The sequence below is a fragment of the Argopecten irradians genome, chromosome 9, assembly GCF_041381155.1.
Source record: "Argopecten irradians isolate NY chromosome 9, Ai_NY, whole genome shotgun sequence".
Classification (NCBI taxonomy): Eukaryota; Metazoa; Mollusca; class Bivalvia; order Pectinida; family Pectinidae; genus Argopecten; species Argopecten irradians.
The window spans coordinates 35,508,663-35,526,459 of NC_091142.1; the positions used below are offsets into that span (position 1 = coordinate 35,508,663).

At 34.1% G+C, this 17,797-nt stretch overlaps 1 protein-coding gene across 1 annotated transcript in view; it reads left to right on the forward strand.

The window, feature by feature from the left end:
* Positions 1–17,797, forward strand: part of LOC138332177 (sodium-dependent serotonin transporter-like) — a 30,521-nt gene that overhangs the window by 8,417 nt on the left and 4,307 nt on the right. Inside the window, exons 2-12 of the mRNA XM_069280169.1 lie at positions 6,589–6,723; positions 7,141–7,444; positions 10,319–10,457; positions 11,607–11,741; positions 12,576–12,679; positions 13,017–13,141; positions 13,586–13,698; positions 14,542–14,670; positions 14,963–15,062; positions 15,500–15,600; positions 17,374–17,541. Of these exons, the coding sequence (XP_069136270.1) occupies positions 6,589–6,723; positions 7,141–7,444; positions 10,319–10,457; positions 11,607–11,741; positions 12,576–12,679; positions 13,017–13,141; positions 13,586–13,698; positions 14,542–14,670; positions 14,963–15,062; positions 15,500–15,600; positions 17,374–17,541 (1,553 nt within the window). The remainder of the gene's footprint in view (positions 1–6,588; positions 6,724–7,140; positions 7,445–10,318; positions 10,458–11,606; positions 11,742–12,575; positions 12,680–13,016; positions 13,142–13,585; positions 13,699–14,541; positions 14,671–14,962; positions 15,063–15,499; positions 15,601–17,373; positions 17,542–17,797) is intronic.

Genomic DNA, 17,797 nt, shown 5'->3' on the forward strand with positions numbered 1-17,797 from the left:
GCTAATTTTAATAAAGAAACAAACTTATTCAGACATAAAAAGTATAGAATGGTAATGTAAATCTTAATACGATCTCAGTTTTTAAATGCAGACTACCGTGTTACAATGGGGCGATAGTGGAAAAATGGCGGAAAGTGACATCTGATTTAAAAAGTCGCAAAAATTGTTTTATTTGATATTTTTAAAAAATGCAAACTGATTTATATTTCAATTATTTTCTTTGTCTTTGAAATTTGAAAGGTCAGCTAAATAAATTGAATATTATAATATGATTAAAATTGGATTATAACGTACTGCGCAAGATCATGTGCCTTGTTTACTTCCAGTTTCAACATAGGGTAAGGTCAATGTTTTTCGTTTATTCTTAGTAAACTTTTGAAAGGTAACTGAAAAACAATACTGTTGTCCTGACTTCAAACCATTGATGAGCACGTGCAAGATATCGTGTAGCTTGTCTTTAGCCTAGGGTGAGATTGAAAAATCTCACACCGGTAAAACTGTGGATATCCCTGTCTGGGGTAAGATAAAAAAAATCTTCCTCTACCTTGAGGATAGGACAGGAAAATCTCCACTCGAGGAGGAGATTCATGACTGTAAAACCCGAAGTTTGCCTAGGGTTAGACGGTCGTGAATCTCCTCCGAGGTTAGATATTTCTCTGTCCTACTCCTAGGTAGGATATGACCCTTTTTTCTGCCCCTGAAATTTCCTCAAAATTGTTGAAAACTAGAAATACGCGATTAAACAAAGCTCAAAAATTGCACTGTGATAAACAAGAATCAAAACCATTTTGAAATATCCACAGTCATAAAAATACAAACTAATTAAAATTGTATAAAAACTGGTTAAATAAGTCTTTTTACCAGGAAAGACATCAACGAATATATTTGAAGGTAGGTGGAATTCCGATTGCGATGATCATTAGGTCAAAGTTCAGCATGCGTGTGAAGCACTAGTGTTTATTTGCATATGACGTTTTACAGCTCCCGGTGTATCACACGAATATATTCAACACGTGCAGGCTATCTCGCCCTGGGTAAGACAAATAGATTTTACTCTCATTGGAAGTGCAGATATCTCTGTCTGATGGTTTAAAAACACCATTCTAAAGGTTGCATTTAAAAATGATGAATTAATATAGGTTAAAAGAAGTTAGTTGAAAAAGTTTATAGTAAAAATAAATGTAGATAGATTGACAGCAAAACTGATGTTATGGCAGATAAGGATATCGTCGATGAAGCTGAAAACACTATTTTTTACAGTTTCCCCCGCCTTTCCATACTGACATTTGCTTAGGTACATGAACCATTTGGTATTTACACGTGTTATTTTATTTAGAACATATTTTTGTTATTTACAAATAAAACACTTTATGATTGAATTCGGAACTATGTTGAAAATACATCATATTACCTTATCGGAATCGTATTTATTTCTTTTCTTTGCACACGATGATGTTATTCATTACAGTAACATTTCAGAGGCAAAGTCTGCGTTGGTGAATTAGTGATAGTATGGTACCAAACAGGGGTTTCGAGATCCAAAAACGACGAGGGCAAAGTACAATTTACCGTCGATAAATCCCACCTTCCAGTATTTGTGACGTCACATAATTCACGTCAAAATATGACGCCACAATCACCGGAAGGTGGGACTAATCGACGGTAAATTGTACTTTACCCATCTCGTTTTGGGATATCGAAACCCTCGTATCACATGTTCCTTGGGGGTAGGTATCGATTGTGACGTCATTAGACATGAGCAAAAATTGTTTCGTGTCTCTGGGGTTACATTGAAAACAAAATCAGTATATTCATAAGTAAGGACAGAGAAGCCTATTCAATGCAAATAAAAAAACGAGCATAACGCGCAGATGATAAACGGGATGTAATCAAACAAAAAGCCACGGTAGAGCTTACTGACTGGTCATCAATGACACGGAATCATAATTTAAATAACAATAGCTACAGAAAGATAATTGTTTTCTGAGTTACACAGCTGATTATGTCAATTTATGTATAAAGGACTAAGCCTTAAAGACACAGACAATAACAGACATGTCACAGAACTGATGCCTCATCACATTGATTGGTTATCTCCATCACTGCACCAGGCCAGTCCACCTTACTCTGATATAATATTATGATACATGTTAAATGAATTGATCCCTCCTTATCAGTGAGTTTTGTACATAACAAAATAGCCAACGATCCTATGTCAATCAAATATACCAAGGTTTGTATAAACAAATTATCCATTCAATTAGCTTTATGTTGTTACTTTTTAGCGATAGAAAAATCTGCAAGTTGGCGAAAAAACTTGCACTACATGCACGATGTTAAACTAGAAGGGTATGTGTATTTGGCAATTACAAAAATCATTTCATACCGAACCTAGTTATACATTTCCGAGGAATTGTTTATAATTAAACACTGCCTTGTTCTGTTCTATAGGCGATTGACGGAACATTACCTTGATTTAACAAGGAAAGACATATTTTAGCTATTCGGCACGAGGATCGCCGAATACTTACTAGTCGATGAAGGTTTCGATAGTCATGTCTTCTTAAATGTTCGATGTGTGATTGATTTTATACAAATGGAAACATTTGATCGCGGCATTATATTAACAGGACGTCATCGACAAATGCACTAAAAATAACGTAGCATGAACTGAAGTTGTTGGTACATAAAAAAACTTACAATTTAGATGATTATATTTTAGGTGTTAATGAAGCATGCCCTTTTTCTCTGTATAACACCATCTTAATATCAATGTTTCGGAGATTTAGTGAGTAGTGTGTATGTTCAGAAACATGCGGTATCTAAAACGATAACTAGAGAGACTGTTGTTTGTTCAAATGATGCTGTAGTCTCTTTTAATGCTTAAGATGGTTTTATAGACAGTAAAACACGCTTACAACAAACACCCTTACATCGCAACGAATCATACCCGTCAAGGATTTGTAAGATATCTGCAATGTGTATATACCAAACTATGCTTATAACGAAGTGATTTTTTGGTCCCCAAAGGTTCGTTATGCCCATGTTTTACTGTAGTCTTTACTAATAAGTACATGTACACATGTTTTCAATTTATAATACTATAAATGAAAATGGAATCTTTTTTAATTCACATAACAAAATATGACATTATATTCTATAGATAATTCAAGCAATTCCAATTACGGATGGTATAACTTCCCCGCAGCTGTCAGCCATAACAATACTTGTGTTGTGTGTGACAGTAAGAGCAATACTAACTTAAACAAGACACAGGTTATTACTCTTTATCGAAACAAATCAAAAGCTGTATAATCCACAGAGAGCATACACTAAAAACTAAACCTTATCATTACCATATTAAGTGTTATATATAATTACATATATATGTATAAAAGCATTCTATTTTTTCATCGAAACATGTGAAAGTTGTTAAACGTAATTATTTTCATTGAAACGACCCCAGATGTTCAAACATAAGTAGATATCTTTATCACACATCAAATCCTGCACGTGCTTGTCTGTCATCATATAGACGTGTGAAATCTGCTCCATCGCGGTTTAAGGCATGTCTTAATTCACCGTGTGTCCGAACTTACATAATGTACGTGAACCAAAACAGTCTTCGGTCAAACGACTAAAAATCGCCATGTGTGAAATAATACAACCAAAACGTAGAATATCAAAATACAAGGAAACAATATATGCCATAGTCACTGAGAAACTTATTTTACTAAATTTCTAAACATACGAAAAATCTATTTATTTTCGATTAATTTTATTCGTAACAGGTAACACGCTCTTTTGTTCTTGTAGTTAATCTACTTAACCATATTTTAGGTCACAACTGTATCTATATACGACTCGCCCGTCATTGTTTGCCCCTAAAACAAAACGTTGAATAAATCAACGATCTGGAGATTTTGAAAATATTCGAACGTCCAAATATTTGGAGTTTCGACTTTCAATAAAGCCTTCAGGAGATTTTAATATTCTGAACCTTGTCAAAAGAGAGTATGACAAGCATTAAGATTAGCGTCGTGTTGATATTTCGTCACGCCACAGCGGATAGTTCTCACGCAATGCCCTGATACATTCTTAAGTAATCTATGTCGTAATTCGCATATTGAGAAGGACTTTGGACATCTTATTCAGGTCAAAACGTTAGCAGTATTGTATGAGATATATTTTAACGGTATCTATATCGTTTGCATTTTTGTGTCATATTTGATTGGTGGAAAGACAAACAATTACTCAAAGTTGGCAGTATTTCTAAATATGTTGATATTTAAGTGTATGTATTTAGAAAATCATTTTCTAATTATCAAACCGAGAAACCAACCAGTTACTTTAATTTAAATGTATTTCTAGTAATTGGGAGCTGATTCCGCCAACACAATTTTATCTAAACCTAGTGATTATGTAGAACACAAGAAAATCATGATTGAGTAAAGCCTTTATATTATTACTGATATTTATACACTGTTAACTATTGTTGTTAATGACATCTGCAGCTCACTTCATAAAATATGATGGCTTGTTATCATTGAAAAACTAAACCATCCGATCCTTTATGGCAAATACATCTTTGACGAAAACCTGGTTTTTATTTGGTTTGAAAAATATGCGGCTGCCTTTCTTATATAATGTCAATTTTTCAATTTTTTCTCAGTGAAGTTTTCTTAAAACCATGTGTTTAGGAATGACCTTGAGAAATGTTGTTGATGTATCTACTCCGTATCGAGAACGGAGAGTGAAGTATGGCCTTGGCTGATAAGTCCATATCTGAAATACAATGTGTTGAAATTGGGCTACAAGGCCAAAGAGTTACGCAATTTATCAAAAATAAAAAAGTAATAGATAAGAAATATGAATAACTAAAATTTATATAGGGCCCTATGAGGATTGTACCCCATTGCTAGGGACATGGCCCAGTTGGTGATGATGCTAGTAATAAATCAAGGTTACAGATTACAGAAAAGCTTCTGTTTACTACACGTGTTCAAAAAGAACCATCTACGGCTTACTGAATGGTTTTACTTTTATTTCTCTATCGTCAACAGCCGTTCTTTTTAAAATTCTCGTATTGAAAGCTTCATTACGTCCATTTGAATTAAAGATTCACCGTTTCTTTTAATCAAAACCATAACAGTACTAATAATAATAATTGTACTTCTTCAGTTGGTATTTTATTTTAAGCTCCCATTTCATTAAAACATTGGTTGTAGGTTATCAATTTTAGGATCTACCGATATTTGAGCATAAAATGGTCCGGATAATGTGAATAAGAACTATGGATATAGTTTCATGGAAATGATTTTTCACTAATCAATTGAAAAATGTCGAAAGATATTTAACTATCATCGATAACTGCATATATGACACATATCAATGTCAGAATGCATTACTCGTCTATATCCAAGCCTACTTTATGTGTTTTCCAATGTCTCAAACCATGACCTTTATGTGACAGATGTAAGCAATACCATACACAGATCGATAGCATGGGTCCAGACTGCCTATTGATTAAATGTATATTCGAAACAGAAACAATTTATTCAAATAACAGAAGGGCGTGAAATTGGACATTCCTTAAACTGTTTCTTGTCACTCACACGTATAATAGGGTATATAACTAGTGGTTTACGCAATCCTGTGATGTGTGGATTGCAAAACAATGTAGTCATGTGCCATTAATTTGTCAAGCAGAGTCTGGCGCAAATCTCAATATCAACATGCCTTACTTTTGTTTTGTATCAGTACTACTTTAATTAGCATCTATACCTGTTAATAGTATAGTAAACTGTGTTTTTGTATTCTTGAAACAGCCAAGTAATGCGAGGATAAGTTAAAAATATTTTATATTTGACTAAAGATCGAGATCAAAATTTCATAATTGCACGATTGCCCCCACTCGTCAATCGGCTGTGAACATCTCATCATTGTAAAATGTCGTTGGTAAACATTTGAATTTGCGTACAGCTTACAATTCAGTTCCTGAATAAAATTTAGTTCCTATGTGACTATATTAACATCAGCTATTGGTTATTCTTTACTTATAATGTGGCGGGAACGTAACCTGTCAAACCGATTATCGCTGTATGTTCGGATGCGTGACAGTTGGAGTTCGCAGTGTTGCAGTGTTGTATAATGCCTTGGCTATTGCCCACATATTACACAGTTTAGCACCAGCCATTTTCTCACGGTTTGAATAGAGATGTTGATATACTTATTTTCATTATATTCAGTTATACATCCCTTTAGAAACCAATTTTGTATCACTTCGTCCTACTTCTAATATCAATTTAACAAAAAATAGTAGATCAAAACTAGCGGCATAGAAAGATCTCCAATATTACTCAACATGAAAACTATTCAATTTATCCACTATGAAACACGCAAAAATTACCTAAAATATTAAGTTTTCGGAATATTCCAACACCAAATAAATGTAAACTTGCGAAATATTTTATTCTCACAATATTGCATAAAAAGTGAAAAATGTAAACTATATCATCATGTTTCAGTGGTCCATAGTATTTTTAAGAATATCAATGACTGTTTTGTTTCATAATCATTTGATTCCAGGAGCCTTTATGATACCATACCTGGTAATGTTGGTGTTTGGAGGACTACCCCTGTTCTATATGGAGCTGGCCCTAGGGCAGTACCAGCGCTGTGGCTGTCTCACGGTATGGGACAGAATTTGTCCCGCCTTCAAAGGTAAGCTGTCAACAAACATTGTCTATTGTTAAAGGATATAGTACTGGCCGCCATTAAAATGTAAGGTCATACACCTCGAGTTATTGTTGGTAAACTCAGCTTCCACAATTTATAAGGTAGATTGCCTTCATTTAAGGTTTCTAAGTAAGTAAAAGAAGTAATTCGACCGTCTTGAATACCCTGAACACGGTAAAGTGATATCATAAGTGATGTTATTCATACTAGGCATAAGTGTGCTGAATTACAAGTATAATCGTGTTCTGCTTTGTAGTATCAGTATCAATTTGGTACTTGTTTTTTAATTGACCAGAGTGTCATCTTTTTGTCTGCAGAAAGAGTTTGCCATATTTTTGTGGTTGTTACTTATTGTCCCTGGTAATTTTACCGTATGATAAACATCCACCCTATTGTCTTCAGGTATTGGGCTCGCTATCTGTGTAATAGCTACCTATGTCGCCTGGTATTACAATACCATCATCGCCTGGGCAGTGTTTTACTTCTTCTCGGCGTGGCGGGCTGAGGTACCCTGGAGGACATGCAATAACCCGTGGAACAACAACGAAACCTGTACCGTCTACGAACGGTTACTGCTAGGGAACATCACCAAACTTCAGGGGAACGTCAGCGCCATGGTAGACGTTAACACGACAACAATGGCGAGTACGACAAATGTAACAGTTCCTGACGTTCTCAGAAAGTCACCCACAGAGGAGTTTTTTGAGTAAGTATATGACAATGTTTTTGGCCGAGTGGTTGGTAACAATATCATATTAACATTTAAAATGGTTTATTTTTGTAAACGTTTAATATATATATTACAGTAAATATAAGAATCAGCCCTTATATGTTACATCGCTGATTTAGAATAAAGCAAATACATTGTAAAAGTCTCGATATATACAACGCGGCAATCATTTCGAATCGATTTTATAGCATCTTGACAAACATTCCCCATGAACAAAAATCGTCTATAATAATTCCGATAGTCAGAAATGATTGTTTTGCTTCGATGTATACAATGATTTGAAATGAAAATTTCCTTTCTGATGCATTTTTTTCTAATTACATTTGCTGTTTAAAATGACAGTTTTTATCATTAAGACAAATGTCCTGTGACATGTGAAACAAATCACACATGCTGTACTGGTCATAGCTCCGTTCAGACTAAGATGACGCCGAGGGACACATTTTCGCCAGGTTCCCTAGGATGCACAGTGCCTGAGCTGTAACCAAAATATGCAATATATATGGAAATGACATGTAAATGGGCGAACCGGGTCTCAGAAAGGCTGTACGATTCGTGGGACAAGTTAAGCCCGTTGTCTTTTCTCAATCAACCCTTTGAGGTATTGTTTAGAAACAAAAATGAGGGGTACTCACTCGATTTGGTTTTTAAACATGACATTTACATCGGAATAAGCTTCTTTAAATTAGTTTTGTGAGTAATGTTGTATGGTATCTAGTCATTTCCATTAATATCCCGATCAGGTATTACTGTGCACAAGTATCATAATCTCACAATTAATCAAGCCTTACATACCTACAACGAATCTGATAGGAACATACATAAAGCAATGTTTGTATGAGAACAGTGAAACTTTATTGTGATTAATGATAGAAAGCCTTTTTGTATTCCACAATTCATTGATATTTTGTTATGTTGTATATTAAATGGTATCGGCACATTTATTTTATTTCTCAATTTAGGGAGACAAATTAATTGTGTTTATGCATTGATGAGATAAAACAAATATCAAGAAAAGAAAATTACATTTTAATTGATATATGCATCATTTGGTTTACCGGCTGACTCCTATATTCAATTTGTTGTGTTACGTCTTTTTAACATCTAATGTCATCTAAAGATGTTCCAGGTACAATAAGTTAACAAAAGCCACAGTATTCAGAGAAAACTCAGCCTACGGTAATATTATAATTTCTGGTTAAAGTCCCTCGCGGGATTCAAATTCGAAACCCAACAATGGAGGACACGTGCTATTATATAGTAACACATACCCACACGGTCATCGCCGTCCCCATATATCAGATTATAAGTTTCTTGTTACCATAAATAACTTCTACATCAGAAGAAGAAAACAACGTCGACATAACAGTGAAGTTTTAATTTTGGTACGCAATAGTATAGGTGTAAAATATCAGTAGGAACATTTTAAACTGACTTCCTAAGCGATTAAACAGTTTCTCTTGGCAATCACCGGAATGATTATATTTAAAAACAAATTCTGCTTACTTCAGAAGGAGATGAAACTAGTTTCCGTCTAGGTTATGTTGTCGATCGTAACACATTAACAGCTATCTTCTGAGGCCCTTATAGTTCAATTATTTATTTTTAAGCAGACAACATTACTGTAAAACAATATCACGAATCTACATTGAATATTTGCGTGCAATTGTCAGTTCTATATAAACTAACCGAGTCGAAATGAAGTTTAAGTGCATAACTGCCACACAATACGCGACCATTATGACGTCACCAATGTTGACATGACAACGTCAACTAATCACCGTTAAAATGGCTGTTCCATCTTCTGGAGTATAATGTCGTTGATAAACATATTTCATGGTCTAACTTAAATATTTCAATGCATAAACATTCGAATTGTGTTAATGATATAGATATAAGCATTAAACTATCTTCCTATGGAATATATGGATTATATATGTGCCGGAGTTTGCAGACAATAATCTCATAATGCACAATCTCATCATGCGCTAGCGCGCATTGTGAGGATTGCCTGCAAAGCTCTGGGATCTATATAGACCATATATTCCATAAAAAGATCGTTTAATGCTTAATTATATGTTCATGAATGTTTATTTGTTCTGTGTCTTCTACTGCACAACCACCATGGACCATGAGCTTCATGAACATGGTTATCATTTGACTCTTCGAAACGTGACGCATTAAAAGAATGTTTCCCGAATTTCTTATTTTAACATTACTATTCATGCGTGTCCCCTCACACAATTTTAGTTAAGGGTATACAGTTCTGGGACGGCAGTAATCTACGTGTCAATGAATACCATCTTTTCCTGGTTAATTGCTCACATTAGATGTAAATTAAATACATTAATGACACTACTACCACATGTAGGAAAAGATAGCCGATCCTGTTCATATAAGATCGCATTTTTACAAAGTCTATGGATTCCTGTATGCTAAAGGATTGAATTACATCGTTAAAACGTGATAATTATCTCGTTAAAACGTGATAATTATCTCGTTAAAACGTGATAATTACATCGTTAAAACGTGATAATTACATCGTTAAAACGTGATAATTACATCTTGTTAAAACGTGATAATTATCTCGTTAAAACGTGATAATTACATCGTTAAAACGTGATAATTACATCGTTAAAACGTGATAATTACATCGTTAAAACGTGATAATTACATCGTTAAAACGTGATAATTACATCGTTAAAACGTGATAATTACATCGTTAAAACGTGATAATACATCGTTAAAACGTGATAATTATCTCGTTAAAACGCGTTAATTATCTTGTTATAACCAGATAGAAACCACTTGTCATTTGTTTTATTTGATATCCTGATATTTTCGTTGCAGGTACAAAGTCCTGGGGTTACAGTACGCTAGTGGGTTAGAGGATGTGGGAGGTATCAACTGGATCCTGTGTCAATGTCTACTCGCGGTGTTCGTCATCGTCTATTTCGCTATGTGGAAAGGCGTCAAGAGTTCCGGCAAGGTTAAATCCTTTTAGAAGTTTTGTTCAATTATTAAAATGTACTTCTGCCTTTAAACAATAGCATTTCATTTCAACAAATATTATTGATATATTAATGGTACAGTCAATAGGATGGAACAACAGGCTAGGCCTATATAAGTTCTCTCCATTGGTGGATTGAGTGTTTATATATAAATCAGTTATAATATCTATATATATATATATTGTTACATTAATATTTTTGAAATGAAAAGAAATACAATAACATTCAGGGGAGGTAACTCAGGTTTAACACAGACAGACACACCATAACACACACCTTACACACAATTATAATCTAAACATGAGGATATAGTGATCATAATAACAATATATATATATAATGTATCATATTAAATATGTATATAATAGACAAAACATTTTTATTAGATAATATACAGTTAGGTGGATTGACAAAAAAACGGTAAATAATGTACAGACGAAAATATTAATTCTCACCGCAGAAGCAAAATAAAATGTGGCTTCAATATATATAGGATCTTAAATGAGTATTCATTTCATATGAGATTTTATGAAACGTGTTTAAGAAGCTTTTTTTGCAAACATTGGCAAAAAAATCAAGATAGTCTTTATAAACATAACTACAAAAACCTACGTTTCAAAGAATCTCACGTCAAAATGCAGTGCGAAAATCCAGCGGAGGCCGCCATATTTTGCTGTCGTCCTTGAAATAATGACGCCACGTCATTTTCCTGACGTCATTTTATTGTTTCTGTCTTGACGTCACAATGAATTTCCAGCCAACGAAAGTCATATTACACTAGTGACATAAGCAAAAATATTACAAGGGCGTATTATGTAATACAAAAATAATATTTGGCATGAACGTTTTCTGGTAAAGACGAATTTTGTAATGTTAGATTGGAAATAACTGATAACAATGCTTATTGGTCTTTGCCAAGGCATAATAATCTTTCCGTATTTATGTGAGCCCATGCTCGAACAGCATTGTCTTTTTATTTCATGACATATTATTTTTTTAATAAAAATTATTATTATCCTCTTTTTGTCAGAAAACGTGCGATACGTGGCGATATATTTCCTATTGACGTGAAAATGTTATATTGTCTCTTTGTTTCTATCATATCAACACATACCTGTTTTATCTAGGCTGTTTGGGTCACTGCCACAATGCCGTACGTCGTGTTGCTGATCCTACTGGTGAGAGGGTGTATGCTGGAAGGTGCGGACAGGGGAATATTTTATTACATCTCCCCTGATTGGAGCAAGCTCACCGAAACAAGTGTAAGTTATCAACCATTCCCCCGGTGATTTTTAACAAAATCTCGTAATATTCCCGATATTGCAGGTGATATTGACTGTTACATGTATTAGTGTTGTTGTTTCGTTTAGCAAGATTTCTGTACGTATTTCAGCTGGATCAAATGTACAGTAAAACTTCATTTAATACAATTTCCCGGATTTATATTAATGATTAGGTAAACGGAAAACATTCAGTTTATAACTTTGAGTTAGACAGGTTTTGTCCACATATTCGATGGCAGCTTGTATAGATACGATATACAGTAGTGCAAGTACAGAGAGGATATCCATACAATGAGGCCCAAATTAATGTACAAGTGTATTGCCTTTGTCTTATAACACATATCGACAAAATTGTAAATTATGCTATCATAAAATAACGTATGTCTGGCGACGTCACTGATCGTAATGGTATGTAGATGCATAACCACAGACGGTACTGTAACCAAGTATATATCAGCTAGGTTCTTTTTTAAGACAGTGATTTTATTAACATTGTTAAAGTCAGTGTTTATATAAGGGTATTAAAAACCTCCAACACTTCCTTTCAGACAACAAAGATAAATATAATCAGAGTTAATTAAATCAATTATTAGGCAAGTTTCTAATTTGATATGGATCATATTGTATTGTCTATGTATAGATATTAATTTATATTCAATTTTCTATATATACAAAGTCATGTAGATATTAATTTGTATTTTATAGTTTATTTATACATATAGATTTATGTATTATTATATATTTAATAGACATGAATTTTTATATTATTGTCTATCTATAGATATAAATTTGTATTTTATTGTCTATTTATAGATATGGATTGCGGCAGCAGCTCAAGTGTTCTTTTCCCTTGGACCTGGATTCGGAGTTTTGCTTGCGTTATCGAGTTATAATAAGCTTAACAATAACTGCTACAAGTAGGTAGATCATCAATAATAATGTCGACGTCAGAATTACATGTTCTATTTCAATACATGTATATCGTAACAGTCAAGTAATGCTCATCATGATACGCATCGTAACAGTAACGTAATGCTCAGCATGATAGTTTTTTATTTTATACTTCTTTTGTATTTATATCTGCATGTCTTGTAACGCCAGAAAATAACATAAATTTAAGTAAACACTAATAAACATCCATATATTTCGTCTTGCTTTGTATGTATCTGCCCTTTCAACAACATTCCAAGTCATCCTTAATAGTTAATCAGTACATTTATGATATTGTCCATGACTAATTTTTGTTTCCACTAGGGATGCCCTGATCACCAGTGGGATTAACTGTGCCACTAGTTTCCTGGCAGGGTTCGCCGTGTTTTCAGTACTAGGACACATGTCCTTTATACAGGATAGGCCGGTAAAGGATGTGGCGCGTGATGGTTCGTATTCTTTATTGAATTTCTTTGGTTTTACCTCCACAGATAATATATACAAGGTCACATATAGGTGCCAAAAATTAGATGAGGTTTCACCTATTCAACAAGCCTCCGTAGTAATTTGTAATAGTTTTTTCAACTATTGAAATCTTTGTGATATAATAATCGAAAAGTTAAATTTGAATATATTAGTTGTACCCTTGAAATACATGTAGCCCATGTCTGTACATGTGGCCTAGCCTTAGGGACCTGTCGTCGTATCGCGTAACATGTTGTCCAGACACTTTATTTGTTTTCAAATGAATTAGTTTTCTTGGTAAGAAGTCATTCCGATTCAGGCCAGTTCTTTCTACTATACATACTCTTATTATTTTATGATTATATTTCATGATATAACGACTTTGATGAATTAAGAGATAACCTATTTGTGTTCGCTCCCTTTCGCAGACGTTGGGCTGATCTTCATTGTGTATCCCGAGGCGATATCATCTCTTAACTTCTCCACGTTCTGGGCTCTACTGTTCTTCTTCATGCTAATCACACTCGGGCTAGACACAACGGTAAATATTGTACATCACAGGGACTAGACACAACGGTAAATATTGTATAGTACAGGGGCTAGACACAACGGTAAATATTGAACATCACAGGGACTAGACACAACGGTAAATATTGTACATCACAGTGGCTAGACACAACGGTAAATATTCTACATCACAGGGGTCTGACACAACGGTAAATATTGTACATCACAAGGACTAGACACAACGGTAAATATTGTATAGTACAGGGACTAGACACAACGGTAAATATTGTATAGTACAAGGACTAGACACAACGGTAAATATTCTACATCACAGGGGTTAGACACAACGGTAAATATTGTATAGTACAGGGGCTAGACACAACGGTAAATATTGAACATCACAGGGACTAGACACAACGGTAAATATTGTACATCACAGGGACTAGACACAACGGTAAATATTGTATATCACAGGGACTAGACAAAACGTTAAATATTGTGCATCACAGGGGTTAGACAAAACGGTAAATATTGAATACCACAGGGGCTAGACACCTCTGTCATCTTTACTTTGAACATTTTAGGATTATCTCCAAACATAACAGTATGCTGTAATTATACCTTTTATGTAATAAATGATACCATAACTATTATTGCATATATCGAACATGTTTTTAATCACAATTAAGTAAATTCGTATCAGTGAAATTATGAGTATTTAGTAGGATAATATTTGTTGCTTAACAAAAAATATATTTCCGGAAAATGAACGAATTACGTTCGCTCAAATTAAGTCAAAATGTAAAGAGGCCTCTCGATTATCAAAAATATTGTTTGATATGTTCTTATTAGCATATTTGATACTATCTCTGAACAGTTTGGTGGGCTGGAGTCGTTATGTACCGGAATTCTGGACGAATACGTTTTTTTGAGGAAATACCGACAGCTGTTTGTACTGGGTCTGATGGTGTATTGTTTTATAGGAGCACTGGCAACAACAACATACGTAAGACAAGACGACAAAGCATTCATATATCAGTTAGAATGTACAAAAAAAAGTACTTTAGTATTTTCTATAAACTGGTTAAGTATTGTAGTAGTTTTCCTTGTTAAGGACATATCTCTTAATATATCGGTATACACGGAAGTTTGTATAGTTTGTACAGCTTTTTAAAATAGTTTTTTGTTTGTTTAAATCGAAAATAAATCATTGTGGTTCATCACATTAGACATAACCATTGGATAATAAACATAAAATTAAAATAACCTTGATGACAGGTCCCCTCTCTCCTCCACAGGGCGGTATTTACGTAGTACAGTTACTGGATTCATTTGGAGCCCCCATCGCCATCATATTTGTGGTTTTCTTAGAGGCGGTAGCGGTTTCGTGGATATATGGTAAGGCGGAGTTGTTACATTATGTTATAGCTTCATTAATTTAATGAAAATCTAATTACGTAAAACAATATATTGTCTTCGGGTTATTCGCATCGAAAACCCATTCGCACTGAAAACCAACATTGAGCAGGCTATAGTGTGTAATCATATTATACACTATACTGTGTCTCACATCTATGAGTTCGAACGAACATAGTAATCAAGTTACTGATGCACTTCGTTGCCATTTTGTGAATGAGAGTCATATAACTTTGACGATGACAAGACGAATTCAGCAGGTTCCCATTTGCGTTATCATCCCGAACAGTTGTAGAGATTTAAAATACAACAGTCTTTAGTGTGAATATACAATGTTACTAAAGTTGATTTCTAAATAAAAAATATCAGATTCTGATATTTCAGTTATATATACCTACGTGTGTCTGTTACCGTTTTAGGTGTAAACAGATTCTGCGATGATATAGAATCAATGTTGGGTTTCCGGCCTGGTATCTACTGGAGGGTCTGTTGGGGTGTAATTAGTCCACTGTTCCTATTGGTAAGTATAGCAAGTAAAATGACAAGGTACCGTGACTGCCATTATTTAAAGGTTTTTACAGAGTTATACCATATTTGTTTGTCTTGTTAATGTTTATGCGAGATAAACAGTTATGCTAACCACGCGAAAGTCTCTTAAACCCGACAAATCCCGACATTTTGTTATATATTAAACGCGACAAATCCCGACCTTTTGTTATATATTAAACGCGACAAATCCCGACGTTTTGTTATATATTAAACGCGACAAATCCCGACCTTTTGTTATATATTAAACGCGACAAATCCCGACGTTTTGTTATATATTAAACGCGACAAATCCCGACCTTTTGTTATATATTAAACACGACAAATCCCGACCTTTTGTTATATGTTAAACGCGACAAATCCCGACGTTTTGTTATATATTAAACGCGACAAATCCCGACCTTTTGTTATATATTAAACGCGACAAATCCCGACGTTTTGTTATATATTTAACGCGACAAATCCCGACCTTTTGTTATATATTAAACACGACAAATCCGGACCTTTTGTTATATATTAACCGCGACAAATCCCGACGTTTTGTTATATATTAAACGCGACAAATCTCGACCTTTTGTTATATATTAAACGCGACAAATCCCGACGTTTTGGTTATATATTAAACGCGACAAATCTCGACCTTTTGTTATAATATATATTGAACTCGACAAATCCCGACGTTTTGTTATATATTTAACGCGACAAATCCCGACCTTTTGTTATATATTAAACACGACAAATCCCGACCTTTTGTTATATATTAAACGCGACAAATCCCGACCTTTTGTTATATATTAAACGCGACAAATACCGACGTTTTGTTTATATATTAAACGCGACAAATTCCGACGTTTTTGTTATATATTAAACGCGACAAATCTCGACCTTTTGTTATATATTAAACACGACAAATCCGGACCTTTTGTTATATATTAAACGCGACAAATCCCGACGTTTTGTTATATATTAAACGCGACAAATCTCGACCTTTTGTTATATATTAAACGCGACAAATCCCGACGTTTGGTTATATATTAAACGCGACAAATCTCGACCTTTTGTAATATATTGAACTCGACAAATCCCGACGTTTTGTTATATATTTAACGCGACAAATCCCGACCTTTTGTTATATATTAAACACGACAAATCCCGACCTTTTGTTATATATTAAACGCGACAAATCCCGACCTTTTGTTATATATTAAACGCGACAAATACCGACGTTTTGTTATATATTAAACGCGACAAATTCCGACGTTTTGTTATATATTAAACCCGACAATTCCGAAAGTTTTGTTCTATATAAAACGCGACAATTCCGAACGTTTTGTTCAATAATAAACTATATTATTAAAAGTTCTGGGTGATCTTTATCGCAAAAAATAACGATACATTGTTGTCTCTTTTACCTTCGAATTTACCATCACAGGTATTTGATAATGACCAACTACACAATGATATATCATGCATATATCATAGGTTTTTTGCTACAAAGTGATTAATTTTCTCAGTGAGATGTTGTCTATTCGACATAGGTGTTATACCGCTAGTATTTGAGGTAAAGTAATACAAACACGATCAAGACAAATCTAGCATATAGATGTATATATTGAACAAAACAGAGTAATCGAGTCGAATAAGTTGAAGGTAACGATGTTTTTAATACTCCTAGTTAAACTTTACGGATGCCTCCGACATTCGATACCCATTAAAATATGGTTCTCCATCATTCGTTCTATTTTAGGCCCTGTTTATTATGTCCCTGGTCAATCCCATGCCTCCGCAATACGGTGACTATGAATTTCCTGGCTGGTCGTTTGTCCTGGGATGGGTCATTGTCTGTTCGTCTCTCGTCTGTATTCCTGCTTACATGATCTACAAGTTTATCATCACACCAGGTTCCCTTCGAGAGGTAAGCATGGACCTATTAATGTTACGGTCATCGAAATGTTAGTTAAAACTGACGGTAAATGACACTACAAGTTGGGCTTTTTTGTCATTTTGTTTTCTTTTTATGAAAAATACTGTTTTACACCGAAACATTTCTATCACAAAATTATATTACATGCATTATTATTGTACGTAAATGTGTATCATTTTACATAAATTAAGGCTGATTCGTTATTATATAAGTTTATAATGCCAAGTAGAACTATTACAATAGCAAA